Genomic DNA, 27050 nt, shown 5'->3' with positions numbered 1-27050 from the left:
TTTTTTTTTTGCTTTGTTACAGGAGATTCCTAGAAAATAGAAATTTAAAAAAAAAACCAAAACAGACAAAAACTGAAGATAAATGACAAAACAATCTGTGAATGAGTATGTTTACACAAAAAAACTGAAAGGTGAAAAACAAGTTGGTAGACAAATATACATAAAGCAAGTCTTGAAAAAATATTAAGATTTCCTGGAAAAAAAATCAAAACCCAACAGTGCCTACATAGAGTAGAATCAAAGTTAAACTATGCTGATATTAGTGTATGAAAGCAAAAAAATTCTTCACACTATATAACTGATATAAAAAGAAGTTGACTAGACAATCTAGATTTATGAAAGTTACTTCAGAAACAAAAATAATTTCCTAGTGTAACCATTCGTTAAACGGATAAAGACTCCAAGCAGCCTAAGGAAACCAACAGTATTTGAGCCAGCCAAGGAAACCTTACCCCAGGTCAATTGTTCTTTCCCCAAATACTACTGAACAATTCCCATATGCACCCATTTCCAAGTACTTGCTTAATTTGCGTAAGGTCAAATGATTCATTTAAATGGAAAGATGTGGTGTTTTGGCTTCTTATTCTACTGATCTGTTCTGGCACCATTTAAATACAGTTTCACACATAACTAAGAGAGCAGCTGATGAGAATTAACATGAAGATGTTTATGTCCTAAGGGAAGAGGCCTGGTAGACATTTCTTATTCCTAAAAGGCATTTTTACACCATTAGTCTCCAAATTCCAATAACATTTTTCTCCTTCAACACATCCTAATTTGGGTATGAACTATTTTAAGTCAAATTCCCCTCTAGCACTTGGGAATAATTCTGCTATATTGAACCTTTACTTTACAAAGTATTTCCTCACTATTTCCACCTTGGAGATCTTTACTGTAAGACACACAAACTGTGAACAGTTTGGATTTTGACACTGAACAGATCCCGCTCTACTTGTTCTGATGGAGGCTGCCAGTTCCTCCCCCTCCTCCTCTAGCAAAGACTTTGATTAAAAAAACCTACCCTTGGCCCTAAATCTGGTGTTAATCACAGCCAGGCACTGCAATTACCAATCCCAAAAGAACTCTTAATTATCAGTGAGTTTTGTAAAAGTTTCTCAGCAAATCAGACACCTGTTTCCAATAAAAACAGGGCAGGAGCAAGGTAACAGAGCTTATAAACACTGTGCAAAATAGACTATTGATTGGAGAGACTACATGAAGACGTAAGTCGGGACTCAGGCACGTAGATTAAGATTTTATTTATTTATTGAAGTATTACCCTTTCTTGTGATTAAAATGCTTCTTCTCAAAAAGAAATAGAACTTTAATTATAAAATTTTATAGTGAAACATAAAAGCATGATACTTCTAACAAATTTACATGTTCATGTAACTTTTCTTACATGTCTATTTCCCTTATATTAAGTATTTAATGATCTCAGTCCGTATGCACATACATTTTTGAAGTATTTGGTCATGGTTTGTTTCTTTTAGGTATATATATATATATATATATATGCAGAGAATGCTTTTTATTACAAACCAAAGCAAGTTATTTTAGTGAGTAAAGAATGCAGTCATGTTTTTTAACTTAAGTGAACCGCCATAAATAAATCTAGAATGATTCTGGGCTACCTTAGATGTCAGATACCAAAAACAAGGTCAGTGTCTCCAATAACATTGAGTTTAATGACATTAAGTTTATTTGCACTCAGGTATTGACATTTTTTTTTTCCAGAGTTTTCAATTCAGTTTATAATTAAAGACATTCTCTATACAAACCGTGTATTATTTCATGACATGACAAAATGCATCAAGTATGTACATCATACCTCAGCATCAGTGAGCTGCTCATCCACGTTTTAAGAAATGCAACTTTTTTTTTTTTATTTAAGCATGAAAAACTCAAAAAAAGAAAAAAAAAGGAAAAAAAAGACCAAGAAAATTGGCAAAACAGCAAGCAACGTGTTCCTGGGTTGTTTCAACTTCAAATGAAATGCTTACCTGAAATCTTTTAGTTCTTGCTTTGTACTGCTTTCATCTCTTTTGTTTTCTGCTGCCTCTGCATTTGCTGCCTGCTGCAGGCTCCGTGTGATCGGTCCTCCAATCCTCTCTCTAGATTTTACACTGAACCTGTCTGCCTTTTTCTTACTTGCCACAGCAGATTTACTTGGCAAAACAGCTTTATTATTCCTTTGTATTCTGACGTGCAGCTTCCGGGACACTTTGCTGGAGATTCCAGAGGAATTGTTCTTAGAAACCACCTTAGTTTTTTTCCCATCAACATGGGACATTTTAGACACTCTTACAGGACTAGAGTTCCTCAACGATGAAGAGGAATTTGGCTTTTTAGATCGCATGGAAGGTACAAATTTAACATTTTGTTTGGACTTGAAGGAGGCAGAAGGGAGCTGGAGCTGTGCAGGTCCTGAGGTTCGTGCTCTCGTCTTGCCCAGGTGAGGCTGAGTGCTCTGCATTTTGATTTCTGCATCTGCTGTTCGCCTGCGCTGGTTGCTGCCTTTGTCACTGTTTGCAGGTGAAGAAGCTGCACTTTTTTTGGAAGAATTCTTTCTAGAGGAGGGAGACATGGGTTTTTTGGGGCAGCTGTACGATGCATGTTTGTTCAAACTCCCAATGTAAGTGAACTCTCTGTTACAGTAGGGGCAGATGTGAGAGTCTGTCTCGGATGGGTTATTTTTCAGTTCTGCCTTCTGCTGGGCAGACTTCTTTTTTTGCAGGATAGCTTTCTGGACAAGCTGGTTTTTCTTTTTCAATGCACTTATTTTTAGTTTATTGGAGGACATTTTGCTAATCTCAACATTGAAATTGAGTCTTTTAGGCTGACCCATTCGTCTGAAGGCGTTCTTCCCAGGCCCAGCGATAACCACCATGCCATTCTTAGGCTGCACTGTCTGTTTGAGGGGTACTGGATTTTTTTTAGGTGTGTATCTCTTTTTATCACTGGCAGATGCACAGGCCAGTATGTGTTTGTGTAACTCAGGCATGTTATCAACACTTTTTCCACATTTTGTGCATCGAATGGCAGTAGTAAAAGTCTGTGGGATATTGTGGGTTGTGAAGTTTGTTGCAGTAACCCCAATACCCATAGGATTTCGATGGTGATACTGGAACGGAGGTGGTTTAAAGCTTGGGTAGTGTTGATTGAGGCCCATACGAACATCTGGATCTTTAGATTTCACTCCAGAAGCCATTATTTTTATAGTAGTATAAAGCTCTTCAGAAGAATCATTTAGATCTTCATCTTCCTCCTCTTTTGAAGGTTCTGAAGAATCTTCTGGCAGGCTCTGCATGTGTTCCATGTTCGCCTTACTGGGGTCAGTAAAATTCTGGGGTCTCAAAGTCCCACTTTCAAACTCATGATGTGTGCACTCTTTGTCTGGATGGAGATCACGCTGATGCTGTTGCAAATTGCACAAAAAAGCAAATTCCTTTTTACACACTGAACAAACAAAGATATTCCCTACTCCATGAAGCAGAAAGCGATGCTCTGACAAGTCTGTTTTATCCCTAAAAAGCTGTACACAGAATTCACATTTGAAGGGCCATTCTTCAGCATGAATGGATAAATGCTTCGTTAGGTCTTTAATGGAAAGAAAAGGTGATTCGCAGACATTGCACACAAAGCTCTTGTTGAATGTTTCCTGCACTACTCCTGATTCACTTGATGTAGGAGGATCTTCTCTTGCTTTTTGCTGCTCACTCTCAGCTTCTTCCTGTTTTATTATTGGGAGAGAACTTTCAAGGTTATCAGCAGAGGAAACAACAGAAGAAACTACAGAAAGAGGAGGTGGAGATGGAGATGATGAGGAGGAAGAGGACGAGAAAGATGAGGAAGAGGAGGATGAAGACGAGGAAGACAGTGTAGGGGGGCCAGGTGAAGCAGCAGAAATAAGAGGTTCAACAGAAGGGACAGGGGACGGAGAAGGAGAAACCGTAGGTGAAAGAACTGGTAGTGGGGACTGGGTAGTAGTGTTGGAGAGTGGTGAGGGACAAGAGGAAGTGTTAGTGGCACTGGCAGACACATCTGGAATCGGTAAGGGCATCGTTGGGAGCAGGGGGGGCGGTGACGTGGCCACTGTTAACACAGGTGGGCAGGGCGGTGGGGAGGGGGGGTTGGTGGGCGTTAACAGTGGAGGCAGCTGGCACACGGCAGGTCCAGCAGATGCCTGTGGCACAGGGGAAGCAGAGGAGCTGAGGGGCTGAGTGTCAGTGGAAGATGATGCCGAGAGAGCAGGCTCCGTGTCAGGCTCTGCCTGAGGCTCCAGGGCTTTGCTGGGGCTGGCAGCGCTGTCCACGCCTAGCGTGCTGTCTGGGGCTGCATCCGTCCCGTTGTACTCATTCAGCAGAACCTTCTGCAACATGCAAGTGGTGGGTTTCTTCTTTTTAACACCACTACACGTTGGCTGCGTGGAATTTTCTTTGTATTCCCTAATTTCAGCATCACTGCAAGGCTTCTTATGCACACTTAAATCTAAAACGGATTCCCAGGGAACCTGAGTCTTGCTTTTGACGTCAGACCTTTGTTTCACACCACTGGATAAATCCAGCGGCTGCTGGTTGCACACATTGCCAAAAGTCGGAGCTGCTGTCCAGTCTTTTGATATTTTATATTCTTCAAAGCAAAGAGGGCTCAAAGTCTCTTTGTCCTCCCTTCCAGTCAAGCTCCAAGCTGGTGAGTTGCTGTGGCTTTCTAACTTTGGCATTTTGGAACTTCGAATAGTATCATTCCACACAGTTTTTCCCTCACCTGATTTGACAAAGTCTCGAAGCACTGGACTGTGCTGTGGAGAACTGGGAGGAGAGCTGGTCCTTCTTTTAAATCTGCTGGATGCTGGAGGCAAAATAGGTGATGATGTAACAGGTCCTAGTTTAGGGATTTCACTTGATGGAGTCATCTTCTTATTGTCCTGTGTCTGAAGAAGCTGCTTTAATTTTGACGACAAATAAACCCCTTTTTCTTTATGAAAAGGTAAGCTTTCTGTTGAAATGCTAAGAGGAAGATTTAAAGAACTAGTAGGAGTTACAGGTTCTGGGTCTATTTCCGTTTTTATTTTTGGTACAAGAGGAGGGCTGGCAGTTCTTCTCTTTTTGGATTCACTGCTCCCACTGCTAGAGGGTTCCTTAGGAGGTTCATTCACATGTGTTTGTGTAACCTTTAAATTTGAGGAAATTTCCACTGTGACCGGACTGATTATACAATTCAATCCATACAAGTCTGCAGAGTTGGACTCCATCTGAATCACGTCACAATTGCTAGTGCTGCTGTTAGATTGAATTTTACCATCAATGTAGTAATTTAAATTTTCAGAGATATTGCTGGAAATATCCATTAGATAGACATCATCTCCTTCACCTTCCTCTTCTATTTCTGTGCTCGCAATGTACACACTCTGGACTGCTGGGGCTGGCTCTGTCGGGAGCGGTGGCTCTTCGGTAAAGAACCCTTTTCTTCTGACACCTTTGGGAATAAGATGACGCTCATGAACCCTACGCTGATGCCTCCGCATGTTGGTGTGAGTACCAAAAACCTTCTTGCAGTATTTGCATGGATGCAACTCTTTGGGCTCCTTATTTTCCTCAGCAAACGCAGAGTTTGACATTTCCTGGGAGACTTTCTCAGAATCCAAGACAACAGAGTCTTGAGCAAGACTGGAAACATTCAGGTCATCTTTAAGACCATCATCCACAATTACTTGGTTATCAGCAACATTATCCAAGTGTTGTGATGATGTCAGTGTCAGGAATGGTTTCCTTTTTGGCCCAGCCTCGTGGCGTCGCTCGTGCCTCCGCCTGTTGATTTGAGTGCCAAAGGCTTTCCCGCAGTAGCGACACTTGAACGCGTGGCTCAGAGTGGATATATGGATGTGCATGTGGCGCTCAAGTCCTTGCTTTGTTGTAAACTTCCTCTCGCAATGCTGGCAGGGAAACATGAATGTTTCCTGAACATCACCATTGGATTCCCCCTGTGCTTTTGGAATTTTCACCACAAGTTTTTTCTTTGGAGAGCTTTCTGGAGATTCCTCTGACGTACTCTTTTGTTCTTCCATAGAGTCCAACTTTTCTTCACATATCAAAGGCATTTCAGCATTTTCTTTAGGCATATTGGTATCTTCTATCTCCTCTTCGTCTTCCTCTTCTAGATCCTCCTCTTCGTCATCATCCAAATCATCTGATGCACAGTTTATTGACTCTCCTTGTTTGTCTTCAGTTACCACTTGTAGTTCACTGGTCGGACTGGGGATCATCAGTTTTGGAAGTGCATCTTGATTTACCATTTCCTGAATCACAGCTGTTTGTTCCAGAGACAGCACAGCAGAAACAGAAGGTGTTTCATCTTCCTCTTTATGACCTGAAACACAAGGGTGTAATAAAGAAAAGCATGAGATATTTTTGCCAAACACTCCAGGATATGCTACACCTTTCTCCCCTAGCACAACATATCCAATGTTCCTGACCCAACACAATACTACCACTCCTCATTTACTGGTGTGCATGGATGTTTTCACCTCTGCATGCAAGTCCTACCTATCTGTTGTTAGGTATATCCATTGCTGAAGCAAATAAGGCCAGGTTGGATGGGGCTCTGAGCAACCTTGTCTAGTGAAAGGTGTCCCTGCCCATGGCAGGGGGTTGGAACAAGATAAGCTTTAAGGTCCCTTCCAACCCAAAATGTTCTGTGATGATTCTAGGCAAACACCTTTGCTGCCAATCCCCACTGTTGTTTAAGTGGGTACATTACGGAGCAAAAACTCCTTCTCCATTCCTTAGCTGGGCCATAAGACACCTGAACAGCAGTACATGTGTTGTGCAAGCAGAAGGAACAACAGAAGGAAGGAATGGAAGAGTTATGGGTCAAAAGAATTAATACTGCATTTTTTCCCCCTTGGTACTGACTCTGTTAATTAGCAATAAACAATGACCATGTAGCTACACACTATTTTAGAATAAGGACTTTGCTTCTGTTCTAAGGAGTCTGGGTTTATGTCTAAATTTTGCAGCACATTCATTTTTCCTGTGGTCAGAGTCATACATTCAGTGACATGCTTCTAATAGCCAAGTTTCTAACTAGTAAAACAATTGGGATAAACAATAAAACATGTTCACTTTGCTACAGCAAGATAACCTGCTAATGCACTAAACATGACAAGCATCCTTTGATTCAAAAAGATAGATAGAAGGAAAAAATAAGACACTTGAGAACTCACCCTCTTTAGAATCCCTCATATCTGCAGAAGTAGAATCCAAATCAGTCTTTTTCTGTTTTGTATCTGCTGCCTTCTTTCCCTTGTTTTTACCTTCCTGAGTCTTCTTCTTTCCTGGGAAGAAAAGAGCACTTATTATTCCTGCTCAACAACTTTTGTCATATATGAGTGGCAGAATTAAACCCTCAGCTTTGGAATATAACACACTCCTGTAGAGACCCTGCTTTCCTGAGGAATACAAATGACTGATTAGGAGAACAGACAGCATTCAGGTAAAAAAACCTCAGACGCTGATATATTTTCCTCACTTTCAAAGCAAGAACAAACTACCTGTCCAGGGTTAAGCAGCCCACATCATGCAGTTACCCAATGCCTTAATATGGCCACTAAATTCCTGTATCTCACAGAAGTATATGGAAAATAAGAAATCTCTTAATATACTATTGATCCTTAATGTTAATTGGAAGACTTTATGAAGTAGAAACCCATAAAGGTTTATTCTAGTTTTATAAACATTCTGAATATTGAGGAGAGTTATGATAAAAGCAATGAAGTAATAACATCATGAGAAGACTGAAAGCAGCATGCACTTGACCAACACGGCAAAATGAGATGGAACTGGGTAACAGCAAATGATGAAGGTATTTCATTGTGTCTTGACACAAAACCTTCACGTTATCACTTTCTGTTACCAAAATTAAGCAGCATGTATTAGTTGCAGAGGATGATGAACACAAAAGGGCATTATGTGCAAAGAGCTGACCAGTACTGCAAGATGTAAATACACTGAAAACTTCATTTTCCACTGCACTACAAAGTACTGCTAATTTTTGCCATTAATCTTACAGATTCAGGCCTACAACATACAGAAATTACGATAAAGGGGTGTGTAATAACAAATGAAAGTTTACGGTTTTCCGATTCACTTCAGTGCACAGACTGTACTCTCCACACAGGATACAGAAAACACCACTGAAGCTCCACAGTTCTACACACAACTCTTGGGAAGAACTGTCCAGAAGCAGAAATCCAAATTCCTCCTTTGCCCCCTCTAACACACAAAATGCTACTTTATGACAAACTGCCCCTTCCCTCTGATCAGAAATGTCCATCACAGCCCTAAATTCATTTCCTAGTTGGAAGCATATTCTTCCATGCCACAATCCTGACAACAAATTCCTCCTTTTTACACCTCAAAAATATTTTTCACATCCTGAGCCAAGAAACTGAAACGCCTTTAAAGAAAAATGTTCCTCTGTTCAAACTGCAAAGTTCCAAGTACACACCCCCCCCAAGAGAACAGCTCAGACAGCTCAGCTTCAAAAGGAAACATTTGTTTTGATTTGAACATTCTATCTAAACAATTATCTCTATTTCTTCTCAAGGAGCTCAGATTTCATAGGCCATCTCCAAATTCCAGTGTATTTCAGTTTTATGTATGTAATAAACCTTTTTAAATTTCTTATCCAATTTAACAGATTTTAGTCTTATAACCTGACAATAGTCACTCATACTGAATTTTTGTCACCTTTGGAAAAGACACACACATCCTTCCCAAAGCAAACTAGCAATTCTCTCTAAACATCCTCAATTATTGTAATGATCCCCATGTCTAACCTGCCATAAAAAACCGATACTGGATTGTTTGAACAATGCAATATTCAATTTTGATTTTAACACCTGCAACTGTCAGAAGATTTAGCACATATTTGGGTGTTCACATAGGCATAAGGAAGTTTAAGCACATCTTTCTTTACCTGACAGGCTACTGAATGTCCAATTGGAACACAATTTTTTTTTTATTATCAGCACCTCGAATGTTCATAATTACAACTAACACTACCAAGATCTGAGTATGAAGGACAGATATCAAAGAAGTTTCCAGAAGTATCTCCCAAGTCACTTGAAATTGCTCTGGGAATGTACAGTAACACAATCCAACAGTTCCATTTCTAGGGAAAAGGGGGAAATGCAAGATTCCAACACATTCCTAGGAATCAAACATGCATCACAATACACCTTATGAGTGACATAACAAATGATACCTAATTCCTAGAACCCTAAGAGCTCTAAACCTTTTTGCAGACCACTTATCACCTGAAGACCAGTATCAGTATCTTGACCTAAAACCAACAAAATTCTTGCTTCATCTCTCCCTACAGATGAGACTGGAAACAAGAATGAAAAGGTTGGTGCACAGGCCCCTCTCACCTGCCAAACCTGGCCATGGTCAGGGACACTTTTTCCCCCCACAGTGCAGTGTCTGATGTATTGCAGATGAAGTCATGGGGCAATTTTGCATCTAGTTCTACAGCAGCCCTGAATTTCATCCTAAAAACAGGTTACTGTCAAAGTCTTCAAACCAAGACCCAGTTAATTCTTTTTTCTAACAATATTGGCAATATACTGTACTCTTCAAGGGTGAGGTAAAGTATGAAAAGGCACCAACACAAATCCCAAGTGCTAAAGCATGCAGAAGTGTTTCAGTCATCCAGTTAGAGAATATAAAACTTAATAGTACCTCAAATCCAATTATAATCTGAGAAATCACTACAATAGCAGGATTTTCACACAAAATCGAGGTACTTATGTCACATACCTTATGCTACTGATAGAAAGCAGATCATTTGCAAATTCTCCTGCCAGTCCTAAAAAGAGATGCAACTTGCTCATGATGTAATCTGCTCTGAAATACAGCTGGAGATGTTTCAAGTTCTTGGCCTTCAAGCATCAATGCATTTGAAGAGAGGTTTCACCCACCACCTGACTTGCCCTTTCTCTGAACAGTGAACAAAACGTCTTGGGCACGGACAGCATTTCAGATGTGTCAGATCAATTTCTGACACGTATCAGTGAGAGACACCAAACCATTGCTGATGTTCTCCTTTACCAGCTTTAGTTTGTTCATCTTCTAGGTGGCAGCTTTCTTTGACAAGGTTCAAAGAATTCACTATACTCAAACATGACAATGACTGTCCCAGATGCACAGTTTCATGGCCCTGACCATTTATTTTATGTTCAACAGCATGTGCCCAGGAAGAGAATTTAAGAACAGAGTAACAAGTGATACTTCAATGATATGCTCTCCCAGCTTTCATATATTTGGAGTTCAGGAACTTTTGAAGACATTTAACAGATGTTGATAGATTTTCGCCCATGAATTCTCAAAGTGCTTTTAAAATCCATATAAACCTGAAAGATTTCCATAATTTTCTTCCTGCAGATATCCAATAAAAGTACAACCTACTATTCTGATATAAAGGGTATCAATGAGTAGACCAAGGTCTGTCCCTTAATTTTCTTACTGTTTCAGAGGTCAGGAAGGAACAGAAGTCTGCAGGAGGGGGGAAATGCCTCTGAACACAGAACCTGGTGGAAGCCTGAGTATAAGTACACACGTGCACTTACCATCAGGTTCCTGAAGGGTCCTACATGGCTGCTACGGCCAGCTGGATCCTCCACTTGGTCTAAACAAGAAAGATACAGGAATGAAACACAGGGAAAGTGAAATGGAAACAATGACAAAAGAATAAATGAAGGGCAGAACTTAATATATGTGTATGTGCTTTAGAAGAATTGTAGAAGAAAGATGCAAAGGAAAATGAATGAAATGAACAGATAGAAAGTAGGAACTTGTCTGTAGTGATGAAGATCAAAAGAGGAATTCACCGATTTGCAATTTGTCTTGCAACTTTCAATAGGGTTCCTTTTTCTCTCCTCTCCACTTCTGCTGTAAGACAGCTCGGCCTTTGCACCTTCACAATCCCTTTATAACACTGCAACAGGCACAGGAAAGCTCATGCTACTGCCAATGTCCAGAGCATTAGTACTCCCACTAATTTTGGAGGAGTTCAGATGACAACGGAGTAACAGCGTATGAGAGAAGTAATCTTTATTTGCCCATACTTCATTTTATCGATAAAATCAAGACACCGCTGAAGAACCTACAGTTAGCTGTGCTCAGGCTTTTGTTGTTAACCAAACTACTAATGGGACTATTAAACCACTGAGTTATTTTTGGTGGGATGGGATAAGCATACTCAGAAGCTGGGAAGGAAGATGTTTAACACAGTCTTTCCACACACTTGAAGCAGAACACCATAATTAAATATTGCTCAACTGTACAAGATGCCATTGTCTTTAATAACCTTTAACTGCAGCACAAAACATGTTCACAGTTAAGATCATAAAGCAAGAAGGACACTCACACCTAAGCTCAAACATTGCTTCAATCTTTTACAGAAATACACAATGTGGACATTTGCCTCCAAAAATCTTGGGTTAATAAGGGAAAAGAATAATTGATATGAGCTGAAATTATTGTTACTTCTTTGAGATCTGTAGCCTGTAACAGCCCAGTAACACACCCAGACCAGAATCCATGAGTGCTTCTGCTGAAAAGTACCACAGAAATCTGCCCAAACCTCAAGTCTGCTGGAAAACAGTGGAGAAGCTCCCTCAGAGACCCCCTGAAAAGTATTCTTAGGGCACAGACAAGGGCAGCACCTGGCAAGGCTGTGGCTGAAGGGGAAAGACAAACCGGCACGTTACACTGACAATGCCACAGTTTCATCTGTGAATCACAGTGTAATAATATAAACTCACTAATTAAATCCCTTTGGAACTGGTTCAGAATAAAGTCTGCATCAATCCCATGCAATAGCTGCTACTATTCTATAAAAAACTTTTAATTATTTTCTCCTGTTGAAAAAAAAAAAAATCAGTACTTTGGCATTGGAAAGAATGAAATAAAGATTAAGTGAATATTCAAGCTAAAACATTCTTTTGGAAAATTCAGCCGAAAACAACTGCACAATCATTTCCACGTTCTTTTGATTAATGAGTTCTAACACACTGATACAACTTGAATTTTAATTTGAGAAACAGCTTGCTGTGTACCAGAATTCATCTGCTCCTGTATCCAGAATGCTGGTTGATGTCATGTTTTTCAAAATAAATTCCTTAAGCCTTCAGGCATCAGTAAAAATCTGACTAGTTGTTTGTTCTGCAGACAGACCAGAACACATGAATGCCTTTTTCACACACAGAATGCTACATCAAAAAGAACAGCATAAATTACTTCAAAAAATTAAATCCAAGTTGTGTTGGCTGGAGGAGCACGACAAAATGCAGAAACATGTTGCAGTGACTTCTTAGACTCTTGTCCAGCTGTGAATGGCACAGCACAAGGGTGTTAAAGACCTTACATATTTAATAAGTTGAATTGATTAAACAGTAAGGTAACAAGGCACCAAAAATTACATTTAATTCAAAATGCTCATTATTAAGATAAGAATAGTACGGCTGTTCTTTTAATATGTTCCTCTGTTTGCTTTTAAGTGTCTTCATTATGCTTTTTGTTTGGGTTTTTTTTAGTTCTTCCATTATTTATAAAACCTTTCATTATTCTCTACCAGCACCTGCTCACACAGCAAAGCAAAATCAAAAACCACCTGGCTAAATAAAGGGCAACATAGCTGTGTGTTAAGGGCTGCTCTGAGCCACTGAGACAGCCAAGAACACCCAGCATTTAGGGAAAGCTGGTAGGCACAACACACCTGATATATATATATATATATATATATAAAATAATAAATGTATATGAGGATTATTCATATAATCAGGGGGATTACAGAAATTTGCCAAAAACAAGACCTCAAACCCACAAAGTTATGCAAATATTTTATTCGAATATCTAAGCCAAGAGCCACATTTCAGGAGAGAGCACAGGGTTGCTGCTGCCTGTCCAGCACCGCAGCCTTACCAAGCTCCAGAACCTGGCTCAGTGTCTCACTCACAGCATCCACCAACTCACAGACTGTGCTAATTAAACCTTTTTTAAATTGCTGTCCAAAGTTTTAAGTGATCTAGGATAGCTGGGGTTCAAAATGTCACACTGCAAATTACTGGGGAAAAAGGAAGCAAGAATAAAAATAGTAAAAAACCTAGTATTAGGCTAGGAATAAAAATATTACAACCTTTTGAAAGAAAAGCCTCAACAATTATGCCTTAATTTAAACAAACATTGCTTAAATGTTATAACATTGACTTCCAATATTTCTTCCACAGTATTACTGTTAATACAACATTATATCAAAGTTCCTTTTAAGTACTTGCGTTTAAGTACTGCTTTGAAAGGATTCCAGCAGGCTTAGCTGAGGAACTCCAAGTACCTCTGAACAGACACATTCATTACCTGGGGAGGGAATGGCTTTGGAACCCTAAAGCTCCCAACTTAAAATGAAGCAACACATGAAACTGCTGCCTACCAAGGGCTCTGGAGAAAAACAGCCTTGTACTGGCAACAAAACAGGCTACAAAGCCAAACAGAGGCTTCCCAAGAGCCCGCAGCTCAGAAATTCCAATGCTGCCATGCCACAGAACACCTTTAGTGATAATTGGGGGTTTTTTCCCCACAAGCCAGAAAAAGCTTTTAATTTTTATTTCTTTGTCAGTGTAAGATAGATAAGCTGTACTAGGAGCATTGCCCACTTTGGCTACAGATCATCCCCAGCACTGGTGGGCACATACACATGAAAACCTCTTTAACACAAAACTCCTGCCCAGGTAGGAAGGCTTCCATCTTGCTGATTCAAAGGTACAGACTAAGTATGACAACACAAACAGAATTCTCCATTTTCAGTACTCGATCTCTCTAAAACAGAACACTATTAAAAAAAAAAAAAAAAAAAAAACAAAGCAAAAAAACTAAACAAAGTCAGCACATTTTAAATCATATTTCAGCAAGTCTAAGAGTGGAATTCAAGCCACAGATCAATTTTTGAAACAAACACCTCATTAAAAGGGATGTCAATTAAATGTGAATGGCTCCACACACAGTATCATTAAGAGGCCTATTTCAACAATGCTGTCAAGTAGGTATGAAAACCTGCAGAAAAAGGCAAAATGTAAATGCTTTTATTACCCTGTTTTCTTCAATCTGTCATCATTGTAAGTAATTGGTGGAGTATACTTCTTGTAACACCATTATAAAGTCATCAGATACAGCTACTTTGTGTAGGCATAACTTCAGGTGTTGTTAAGCAGATGAAACACTAAAATTGACGTGAGCTGTTTCACAGTGTACACAAACCATCACAACAGAATTTTAACCTCCAGCTCCTGAGAATCACAAGAATAATTCAGAGCTGCAGAAGATCGTGGTTCTGTACCATCAATCTGCGCAGACCTAATGTATCACATAATATTGAAGCTGGAGAGGCAGAATACATACAGCTATATAGTACAGACAAAATAGAAAAATCTTGTGAATTATCTACAGAATATGGGCAAACTCGGTGAGCAAAGGTTCATCTGTAATTTTTTCCAGCAGAACTTACATCTCCTCTTCCATAAAAAGACACTTTCAAGCTTACCCAGTAGGAGCAGGAGAAAGAGGAAGCTAAACTTCACAGCAATTCTATTAATACCGAACTGCCTGTTGCATAAGCCTATTGCTACCCATCAACCATCACTTCACTCACAAGGAGCACATTTCAATCACTGCATTTTTCAACCCCAATATAAAAGGCACAGTAAAGTCTCGCCTTGGGAAGGTGTTTCAGGACACCTGAAGGCAGAGGCACAAACACCAAGCTGTGCATGTGCATGAAACTGTTTGTACCAAGCACTAAATACACTCTGCAGAAAAGAAACAGAGCCATGAACTGACAGAGACTGTTAACGTGACATTTGCATAACAGATGAACTTGTTGCCATGGAAAGCATACGAAAATTCTGAGCTGGGCTATTTAAAACACCAATTTCTGCAAATGTTTGGCAAAGTCTCCACTTTAATGACAGCACTGAAGATCACGTTACTGTGTCTCACCATAAACTTCTGGAATTATGACAGTCAGTACAAGAAATGTTAGGGTGGCACCACAGGTGTGCCATGCCAAGAGAAAGAAATGACCCAACAATCTGCAAGAAGCAGAAGGGAATGTATTGCCATTCTATAGAGTTTGTGAGACTAGAAAATTTGACACCATTCGCAAAATTCAGATAAACAGATTTTTAAAAAATGATGAAAAATTCTGAGTGGGAAGCCTGTGTTAAATGTGTGGTATTACACCAATCCCTACAAGCTGAACTATGAGCTATCTCCAGTCTTCTGCATATAAGTTATGTTTTGTAAATTAAATTATGTACCATAACTCTCTACCAGACAAGAGACAAAAGCAGTTTATATTACCTGTCTGTCACAGTATGCCATCCACCCTTGCAGCATCTCATTCTAATCCCCAACACATTCTGCCTTCTGAATAACCTGAGTGCATATCCCAGGAAGTCTTAAGTTTATAGCCTCCAAGACTTATTCACCCATAATGACTTAAGTAGTACAGAATGTCACCCAACAATTACAAGGCATGGCAAACAAGGGTTTAATTCCATGCAATTTTAACCCACACAAGAGCTGTGTTGGAACAATTAAGTATAAATAATTAAATGTAGAGCTTTTGTCTTAGCAAGATTTGAAAATGTTATTGCTGCCCTTATGCCAATATTTCTAAAACAGTAGAAAGGGGACACAAATATGTGACCAGACTTGCTCCAGACTTTCTCAATCACTCCAGCTGCTGGCATATTCCTGCCTCCGATCCTCCCTAATCACACAGCCTCCTCCATCCACTACAAATTCCTAGCAAGTTGCTCCATGGCTGCCACAGCTCCCACAGCCAGCCCAGGACAGAAAACACGATGAACATTCTTCTCTGTACTTCTATTCCATGAGCTTTTGTTTTGCTAAGTATTAAGACAAAAGCAGCAGCAAAAGAAATGTCAGCTGGCACACACACTTTCTAGAAATAGCTGTTCTCTATTTAGCCAGTTTTTATATAAAATTCAGTTAAAAATAGAGCACCCAAATTGTGTATTTAATACAGAGAATGTCTAAATTTAAATCTCTGCTTTAACCAATCACAGCTTCTATCTAAGCCCAGAAAATGTTGCTTCCAGTCACTAGAGCTTGGCCCAAAATATTTGTGAAATGAAGTTACTCTCGGATAATTAGAAATACCAACTATTTTGACAGCAGCATTTACAAGATAATGCAAATGAAAAACCTCACACAACTACTTGTACCAGCAAGTTTAAAATGATCACTACTAGATCAGTCTGCCTTTATCTGTAATAAATAACACAAATATTTGTCATGGCCCTATTTGCACCACTGAACACTTGAGAGGATTACATCAAAAATATCTGGGGTTTTAGCTAAGTTACCTTTAAAAGTAACTACTTAGGTCTTTACCTGCCATTTTATTCTGCTGTTTGACAAACCCAGTATGTTCCAACCCAGCAGCAGTCACACCAGTAAGTGACATTTAAAAAAAAAAAAATAGAAAAAAAGGACTTTTGAGTCCACTGCAGACCCAAAAGCCCTTCACATACAGCTGATCAAGGTGGTGTCTTGCTACCCAGAGCAATTTTGCCTCTCTACGACAGACAAAACTCCCACAAAGTTAGTGAAAAGCTGTCACTGCATGGAAAACCAAACCCGAACCATTGATCCAAACGTTTGCCCAGACAGGGGCGATGGCTTTGCTTGGAGAACACAGCTGTACAAAGGCTACAATTCCCAGGAAACAGGGCTGCCTTTGTGTCTAACAGGAGCCCTAGGATTACTGTAACAGGAGTCCCCACTGCTGAGGAAACAAGAGCAAAGCCTCTCACAGACGCAGGATCTGGACAGTGCTACCACCATGTTAAAGCTCCCATGGATAAAATTAAACCCCTCAGAACTGCTACAAGGTCACACTCGACATTTTCACTTACAGTCACTCAAATTGTCCTGTTACTCATTTTTACCCAAATGAATCCTTTTGTTCAACATATCTGCAACATGTCACTTCTCAGAAATTTTTCTCCAACAAGTATTCCCAATAATATCACCCCTCTGTGTTTTACAAAGTATTTCACCCCCTCTTTCACATCTATTTCCTAATTTCTTTCCTTTAACCTTATTATATTTCCTCAATACAATCAACTACCTAGTACAGTAAGTATGCAGTGTTTTTCCATCAGTCCCCATTAAAAATATTACAGCATCTTCTCAACTGGGTCTCCAACCTAACAAGGAACATTAATTGTTAATAACCAGCTCCTGTCAAAACATATTTGCAGCATGAAAACTCTGGTGCTCTGTATCTGTTAAATTTGGAAAGACTCATCTCCTTCCAGCTTCAGAGTGACAAGTCCAAGGTCAAATGGCAGAATATCACTGCAGGTCCTTCACAGAAGTAGATAAATGAGGATAAATACTATTATGAAAAACTCATCATTTTAATGTACAATATAGTCACCAAGTAATTTTTATCTGCTGGGAAATTGTGGAAGATTTGCTTCACTTCCTTGGTGAAACAAAGTGCTTCATTCATTTCAGCCACAGCCCACTGATACTTTCTCAGAGAAATGCTTGCCAGCCTTCTCTGATAACATGAGATACACTGAATTATATTTCCAAAGGAACTGTAATCCTCCAGTTGCCCAATCAGTCCATTTCTCAAAAGGACTGTGCTACAGGACAACAGCAACAGTTGGTGCTCACGTTAACAAGACTGACAATGGAAGTTCTAAATTTAAAGTACGCCCCAAACCAGACAAGAGCAAACTGCTATCTGTCTGATTTGTGACACCAAGAAAGGTCATGGGCTCATAAAGTCACTACAGGGAACAGCAGCTTCCTCCATTTTTCAAACAGTGAAAACAAATCAGAGAGCACAAATGTACTTTGCTGCTCCATTAACTGCTACATTCAAGATGAAAGTCTGATTTGATCTAAATGGGTTAAAGTTCTAGAAGTTTTTTGCACACATCTGTTTATAGTATAAAACATCAACTAAAACAGACTATAGAAACAAAACATCACTGTAACATAACTTGGACAAGTTAATTTGCAGGTAAGGAACCAGAAAATAAAACCAGCTCTGGTGTCTGAGTGGGAAGAGCGGAGGGTGACACCAAACAGTTCAGGATTTGGGAGCTATGAGCTAAGTTTCAGCACAAAGTCCACTTTGCTTTTGCAATCCCTGACAAGGGTCTGTAAGATCAGAAACACTAGACTCGCTGCTCTTCACCTGCAACTTGAAAGGGAACACTTTGCAGGAAAGTCCATTTTTTCCTCCACTCACTGCCACTTGGTAAGACCTACTCCTTGGGAAAAGCCCAAGACAACTCTAAGACTTGGCTGAGGATCCAACTATGGCAAAGGTGGGTGTTTGAACATCCTGATCCCAATCCCCTGCTAGACAGGTCAGCTATCACTGCACTGAGCTGCTTCACACCACAGCTCACTGTCTCCACAGTCTGCAGTTTTACTGGCAGCAACATATGGAAGTTTGCATTAAGTTATCAGCCCTGGATAATGGTGATGCCTGAGAAAATTTCCCCAAATTTCTATGCATCGAGTCACTTTTACAAACACCAGGCCTTTGCCATTCAACAGTCAAATTGTTTCTGATGGACTGCCAAACAAAACGAGATCTGTATCTGAGGAGACTCGAGTGAGGCATCTGGCTCTCAACATGAGTTAGAATAATGTATAGCTGACTACTCATTTCCATGGCATTTTGCAGCAATAATAATCAAGATGATGGATTTTCAGCTATTACAATACTCTCACTAGAATAACTTTATGTCAATCAGCACATTAATAACAGTGCCTCTCCGAAGTTCTGCAGCATTAATCATAGTCAATCAAAAGCTCTCACAGAACTCTGATAACAAAGTGTAACAGAATTAACTCTTAACAGCTGGTAAGCTCCTAAGTGCTCAGAAAGCTTCATCCTAAAAAACTCTCAGTCACTGATGATCCAAGTAAGTTTTGTGATTTTCCAGAGGAAAGGTGTATATAAGGCAAGTAAATATTTCTGGAAAATAGTCAGATATTGTCTAATTTCTTAGCTAGAAATACTGAAATACCACCAAGTCTTGTTTCAATAATTGATAATAAATCCAAGCAAAAAGTCAGTCTGCTGTAACATTTCCTTGAGGAACTCAACACAGCAAGTGTAGGCCGGTGAGAATTCTTCAGAACAAAGTCATTCCTGTCAATCTGTGTAAGACTCTTGGCAGGAATGACAAAATAAATTGGAAAGTTTGACAGATTGAAAAGAATAAATACACTCTGGTCTTATAAATGGTTTTCCTTCTTGTTCATTTGAAAAATATACAAAACAGTTAATAAATAAAATAGAAATAAATTTCTTTGCTATTTCACAGGTTTGTAATGCAGTGACATGAGAATCTTCAGAGACTCAACGAACACAAGTTACCTTACAAAGCAGATCTCAATTAAAGAAAAGAGCTCTCAGCCACACACTCAAATGGAGTCTGCATGTCTTCCATGAAAAAACCAGCTATCAAAACTTTGTGTGCACACTCCTGAAGTTACGTTAAATGTGCTTGTTCACCACTGCATAATAAATTACACGGGGCATCTGCAGATAAGCCCTCGGTGTAAGACATTCCCTGTAAACAATTCAAGTAAAATAAATGGTCAATGCAAAATTATGGTAAATTGCAATTTTGAAGTTTAGTACAGTTAATGATGTATTATTCATAATAATTCTGATTGGTTTTGAAAAGATGAAGCATAAAAAAAAAACACCTAGAGAAAGGCAACAGAAATGATTAAGAAGTACAGAAGGTTCTTAAAATAAGAACTTAGAGCCATCCCTAAATAAAAAGATGGTTCAAGCAGGAGGCAAATAAAATAAGAATACACTGAAAGTCAATAACTGACTTTACCTTGCATCCACCATAAACCCCAGAGTCTCCAACTGGAAAACAAACACTGAAGTGGGAGATTGTACAGCAGGGTCAGGAAACCACAGAAAGAGCAACAGTGGCTGGTAAAGCCTTGACTTAATATGAGGGAACACAAAGGAATTCAGGAAAGGATTATTCATGTGAGCAAAAGTCACCCAGATTTAGTGAGATGTAAGGCAGTCAGTAGCTCATTGAGTTTGTTCTCTTACATTCTGTAAGCAACAAGACAACTCTAAATCACAAAATATTTGAAGGAATAAAAACCAAAAGTACTTGTCTATCTCAAAGCTCTTCCCTAAAACAGCAATAACCAAATTTTCTCCACATCTTCTACACAGAAGCATTTAAACAATTCTCTGAGTTAGAAGAAAACTGTCTAAGAAAGTTTTGGAAAATCCCAATACAATAAAATATTTCTACAAGGAAAATGGTATTACAATAGCAACTTAGTAACTTTTAACTTCTTTTCAGGAAAACCAAAACAACATTTACTAAAAAAGGAGAATAATTTCCAAATGCACTGGATTAATTAAAAAAAATTAGCAGTGGAATATCAAGCTGCTTTTCTTCCAGGTCACTCCTTTTTTCAAAGCCAACCCAGATCGATTGAAAAAAAAATTGATTAATAATAGAAAGCTGCCTGGTGCCTTATTTCACTTCTCACTGTGGATTATGTAATTGAAGACAGCATTAGCAAATTTGCTGGGAAATGGCACAACTGTGGTTTAGATATATTTTACTTTTTTAACTTAAGAAAAGCAGTCTAAGGAAGTGCGGTTAAAAACACGAAAGTATGAAAAAAATACAGAACGCTTCAGAATCTGAGTTACCAAATGACCCAAGAATTTTTATTCTGTTAGATAACTACATACATCCGCTTTAAGCAGAACTAAGTTAGCAGCTAGAAATACAACTTGTAACAACCATGAAGGCCAGATTGTTATTTTAAGTCAAACACAAAAACCCCACAGAGATAAAGTAACAGTGTGTGCAAGGTGCTTGTAGTACTTCCAAAAGTTTATACTTAGAAACACAGTTTAAGGGGCCAACACAGGCAATTTAGTGCTGAATTTTTAAGTTTTCTTAAATAGTTAATTTATTTTCTTATTCCTGAAATGAAGGCTTATTTTCTCCCATTCTTAAATCCACAGGCAGGAGCAAGGCTGGAATGAGTGATACCAATTTCACTCGGCTGTTCGGAAAGCTCAGAGCAGCTGTCCTAGGAACAGGGGGCACTGCTGGAGAGGTGAAGATGGGAATTTAAAGTAATACAAGTCTCCCATTCAAAGGCCCCCCTATATGGGGGTTAAAAGAAAATTTGCACTGCTTAGAAGACCTCAAATGTATGAGATACTCCCCAGACAGATGCTTCCATGAGAGATCCTGTCCCTTGACATCTCAAATGCCGCTTTTGAACTGGAGTTGCATAAACCTTCTTGCAAATCAATGTGATTTGTGGAAATCAGAGTAAATGCCATTTTAAGACTTTGTTCCAGATGATCTTGATGACCTCTTCCTTCCTCCCTCATCTTTTCCCAGTCATTGGTTAGGAAACTTTGAAGCCTTGAGCTCCTATCTGAGTTTTTCATTAAATTTATTGGAAATAGAGCTTAGATAATAATATAATTTCATTATATCCTTGCTACAAATGTACAACTTGCACATCCCTCTATAAGCTACTTTCCAACTCATACACAATCATTTTTCTCACAAGCTCTCTTCTATTTAGGAACAAACTTTTAAACTTAGTTCAAGTACAAGCCTAATAAATTTCTGTAACTTAAGAACCAGACAATCAGGGCATCATTTGACCACGATTTCCATTTGGGATGACATCCAGATGGCAATCCAAGGCCTACCTTTTATAAACAGGATGCATATTTATGGCACTCTCAAGTACAACTAATTATTTGGAACTACATGAGAATGCCTAAGAAATTATTAACAAAAAAAGAAAAACTGCAAGGATTTCCACTATCACAGAATTTAATCTGCATATTTCATCCCTACATTTTCCTGTTCCCCAGCAGCAATTTGACACTGTTTCAGCAATAGTCACACTTTCAGACAAGAGAAAAAACAGTATAGCTTTTAGGATGACAGAGTTCATTTACATGTGGGAAACAGAAGCCTGAAGTTGCAGTTTGCATTCAGCCTGATATAAACCGAGGCACAATATTATTTGTTAACAGCCAACCATAATTCACCCACCCTCACCTCACACCGTCTCTGGGCCAGTGTTAATTACTACGAGTATCCCTATAGTTCACACTCTCCCTGAAACCCGGTAAGAACTAAGGGAAGCAGCAACATTAGTAATAGAACCATTTAAGGTAACAAAGCCTTAAAATATTAGCAATGGTTTGAGACTTTAAAACCATACTGAACAATCAGCAGGGGCTGTCCACAACACAGGTGACCCTCACGCAGGTGCTTTGCCTGCACTACAATAGAGAAATATTTTAGGAGTTGACACAACTGTGGCTGAGAGGTCATGTGGTTTCACAACCCACTCCAGCTGCATTATGCAGCATATGCTTTCAGAAGAATGAAATTACAGACTTTTCACCCCCTTGAGAGCCTGACGGCACCAGAGCAACTCCCAGGGAGGCACCCGCCGAGGAGCCCCGGGCCTGGCTGATGTAAGGGGAACGCAGTGAGGGCCAGAGCACCTCCAGAGACAGAAACAAGCATGAGAAAAAGAAAACACTGTCCTCTTCTCTCCCCAAAAAAGGCTATTTTAGAGATATTACTCCCAACCACGTAGCAGGGCAAGTTTTCATTCTGGGTAACATCAGTATCTTTCTTCCTTCAAAACCAGACTTTCGATCTGCCACAAAATCCGTAACGGAAAAGAGATTTTAGCCTCGTTTGATCACAGTTTGGAGCCTTAAAGCAGATTACAGCCTGATTAAAAAACTGGATATCTTTAGGTATGACCATCTTTTGAATGACCATCCTTTCTTTAAAAAGAAAAATGCTTTAACTTCTGAAAAGGTACTTTTTTTGAAAAAGACTGAGAGTCTGAAGTCAGAGGCTTCATGTGTTCTTTTTGAACTAAACACTCCGTCAATGTTACTGCTCACTGCTACAAATTATTCCTGTCATACACAAAGAAAGAAACGCCCTGATGGGACAAAAAAAAAAATCCACACTACTTCTCTCAAGGACACATGAACCCAACTTGCAAAGTGAACCCAAGCTGTTCTCTTTTTATTTCCTTAGAAGGAGAATTATTGAAAGATCTTGTGCTAATGCATCTGATTGAGCAAATTTCCCTACAAGCTTGACAGGCAGAACAGAAGCACATTAACTACAACCTGGGAGAAACAATGATAAATGTTTAACAAAAAAAAAAAGAAATTTGAGAAAATGCAAAAGCAACGACAAAAAAATTAATTTCAGCTATTGTTGGTTATGCACTGGCAGCTGCTGGCTCTGAACTGTGTGGTTAAGGCAGAGATAACAGCTTGGCTCTCATAAAAATCTGTGACAGTACCCAAGTTCACCAGGTTTTCCTTTTTAGGGGGTTGCATTTCCACCACTCTCAATACCATTTTATCCTACTAAATTTCTTTCTAAATCTCAAATGCACCTTAGGAACAACACACAGTGTTTCAATGTATGAAAATAAATTAGCAAGAACTGCCTTTTCCTCCAGGATTCCTGAGCTCCTGTGCATGGCAGAAGGAAGATGTAGAAGATTTATTCCAGCTAAGAACAGCTATGGCCAAGCCAGGCAGGAGCCATCAAACACAAACACCTGCAGAATATGAAGTAGTTTGAATGCAGAATACAAAACCAAAAATATCCAGCAGGGAGATGGGGACCTGGAGGAAGTGCCAGGTGCCATCCTAGATACACTCCAAAGGAGATTATGGACCTTGTGTCAGGGATCACTGGCAAACAGTGCAGCTCAAGGTCAGGGCGAGCAGTTCAGTGTGGACTTTGTGTCTGCCCAGGCCTGGTCAGCTCCTGGCTCACCTACACTTCAACTTCAGTCTGTCCTGCCTCTTCTGGTAAATCAGTCTGACTTACAGCACGACAGGATTCTGTCATTCATTCAGAGAGAGGATTCCTCCTGCAACATGAACATGTTACAGCAATGAAAGCCTTGATCGACTGATTGGGCAAAACAGCCCATTTTTAATACCTGTGAAATGGTCACCTTTTCTCATCTGTCAAGAGTTCTTTAAATAAATGGCAGGAACAAGGTTATTTGTCAAATGATAAATATCTTAACTGTTCAAGCGTAAGACCTAAGATGCATTAAAAATTCAAAAGGATATTTGTTTTACTGAATACAGAATAATCATGAGTTTATCTAATAACTACATGGTCTGCATCACTAAATCATAATACACCTCTCAAATAACGTCTTGTCTAGTCATTCCTAAGGTATTAAACTGTCAGCTTACTTTTCTGGAAAACATGTTCCTAAAGGACACACTCATTCACAGTTGTAAGAATTTGGCAATTCTTACTTGGTTATATTCTCTTCTCAATGTGTAAGACAACAGCATGCAACATAGGCCAAAATAAAATTTAAAAAATTTATTGATCGGTTTAGGTCACTCATTAATTCAAATTTCACAACCCTCTAGCAAGTTTCTTAAATAGCTATTTAATTCAAATATTACCTTATACTAACTCTCAATTTTTCACACACATAAAGATAACTCATAAAAATCTTTCTCCTCTCATCCCTTTGTATCATATAATTAGAATTATTTATTTTTACATTAATTACTTTTCAATCATGTTCATCATAACTTCCTTTATTTCCCAAAACCCCTCAAGTCTAGGGTTAAGAAGCTTCCATATCCAAGGATACAACTGAATCTACAAAAGCAGGGATATGAGTAGAAACCATTCTGGAATCCTCACTGCAGCTACTGCTACCAAATCTGCAGGAAAAAAAGCATATATTTCTTGTAAGAAGATTGCTGTGAATTGCAAATATTAGCAGATGTTACTACAAAAACTGAAATACCTGTGAGTAAATGTAGTGTAAAAAAAAAACTCCAATGAAACCTGTGAAAAACAGAACTATAAAATTTCAAAATATCCAATGAAGTGCCTTATCATTTTAGAGCTGAAACTTTAACATTTCAAATCAACTAAATACTAAGAATTTGGTCTTTCTGCTTCATGAGACAATAATATAATTCCATAAATAGATTATTCTTGGTTATTCTGAAGTACTTCTTCAATATTGTGCTTGGAGTTTTTGCTGGGTTGCTTTTTATTCAGTAATTGTGAGCCTTGGTAAGGAGCTTGTGCTTATAAAAAGGAAGAAAATATTTACTGCTCCTAATTCTGAAATCTGTAAAATCCATAACAGTTAAAACATAAAACCTACAAAACAGCACAAAACCAAAACCCAGAAACCAAATTAGTTTACTGATATTTTTACCTATAAAATCATGAATGCAAATCAAACTTCTATGCCATGAAAAATTACCTTAGAAATTATTCTGTCTGGCTTTTCTGATTTATCATATAATCAAATTCTTGCAGGTTGTTTTTCTAGCCTTTCAGGTAAAACATAGGCACACAAATTCCAGGTGCTAAGATAATGCAGATTTAGGAAAAAAAAATAATACAGCCTGCAATTTACCAGGTGTTGCTCATATATGTGCTAAATATGCTTTTCACTACAAAATAAAACTCAGTGCTGGAATTTCAGTTTTTATTTGCTTAACCTATGAAATACTGTTCAAAATAACTAATTGTGGTGCACTACAGCCCCCCCTCCCCAATCTCAAATAAAAAACTTACACAATAACTGTTCTCAATATCTGACCTTGTTTCCAATGTGAGTTCCACAGTCAGCTGCACTACCTGTAAGATCAGGCCCTACATTTAAAGTTTAAAAAAATTGTAATGATACTTCTTAAAATATTATCTTAGTTCATCTGTAACCTCCAGAGAATTACAAAATGTACATATTCCCATGCAACAGGAATTGATACATCTGTGCTACAACTGTGAATACTTCCCTTTTATATCTACTCCCTGTAACTAAAGGCTTTATTGTGATTTTGGCCTAAAACGTTAGTCAAAATGTCAGTTATATAAGGCCACGCGTGGAGGCACACGCACTCTGAAAAACCCTGCTGCTGAATTAGTCACGGAAAAAATAATGGATGTCTGGTCTGACATATATATTCACAGAGGGAATAATGCGTTTATACCACCCGAAACTCCTGTCCCACCCTCCCTCCTCGGCCGAAGTCAGCCAGGAGCAGCCATTCCCACCGCCTGCGAAATTCCATAACCAACAAATCGGCCTAGAAACAACAAGAAATTAAAAACCGCAGGGAATAACAGGACCGGAATTCTTCATCTGGCTCGACTGACGTACCCCCAACCCCGGGCTCAGCCTTCCCTTCCCAAAGGATCCCGGCGCTCCCGGGCTCAGCTCCCCCTTCTCCAAAGCGGGATCGCGGCGGCCCCGAGCTCAGCTCCCGCTTCCTAAGAAGGGATCGCGGCGGCCCCGGACTCCGCTCCATTTCCCAAGGAGGGATCGCGGCTGCCGCGGGCTCGGCCCCCGCCCCACGCGGGATTGCTGCGGCTGCGGCGGCCCCGCGTGTCCCGCCGCCGGAGCGGGACGTTCCCCCTTCCCGCGCCGCTCCCGCCGCCTCTCCCAACTTTTCCAGCTAAAACTTCCACGTTCCGCCCGCGGCGCCGCCGGCCGGGCCGGGCCCTCCCCTCCCTCCTCTCCCGGGCTGCGGAAGGTCACGGCGGCCGCAGGTCGGGTTCCCCCGCGCGCGGGCGGCCGTGGGGCCAGTCCGGTCCGTACCTCTGCGGGCCTTCGGAGAGTGCCGGCGGCTGCGGGCGCTCGCTCGCTCCTCCTCGATCGCGGCCGCTATCGCCGGGTCGTCCTCGCCATTGTACCACACCAACAGCTCCTCGCCCGCCGCGATTGGCTGCCGGGACACAACACAGGGCGCGCGGCCAATCAGCGCGCACGTTGTTGGCGGGGCGGGGAGCGGCCGCGGCGGCGCCCACGGCGCTGCCCCCGCCGAGCCTCGAGGGCGCCGCCCCGCGCGCC

At 39.9% G+C, this 27050-nt stretch overlaps 1 protein-coding gene across 1 annotated transcript in view; it reads right to left on the bottom strand.

Annotated features, from left to right (window-relative positions):
- The window catches only part of PRDM2 (PR/SET domain 2), a 66272-nt gene that overhangs the window by 16041 nt on the left and 23181 nt on the right, over positions 1 to 27050 (bottom strand). Inside the window, exons 6-8 of the mRNA XM_042051312.1 lie at positions 26799 to 26925; positions 7226 to 7336; positions 2004 to 6369 (exon numbers count right to left, since the gene is read on the bottom strand). Coding sequence (XP_041907246.1) covers positions 2004 to 6369; positions 7226 to 7336; positions 26799 to 26925 — 4604 coding nt within the window. The remainder of the gene's footprint in view (positions 1 to 2003; positions 6370 to 7225; positions 7337 to 26798; positions 26926 to 27050) is intronic.

The sequence above is a fragment of the Corvus kubaryi genome, unplaced genomic scaffold, assembly GCF_017639235.1.
Source record: "Corvus kubaryi isolate FWS band 111438036 unplaced genomic scaffold, C.kubaryi_AGA036_p1.0 75, whole genome shotgun sequence".
Lineage (NCBI taxonomy): Eukaryota > Metazoa > Chordata > Aves > Passeriformes > Corvidae > Corvus > Corvus kubaryi.
Note: the sequence above shows the minus strand (reverse complement) of the source record. Positions and strands in the feature narration are given on the sequence as shown.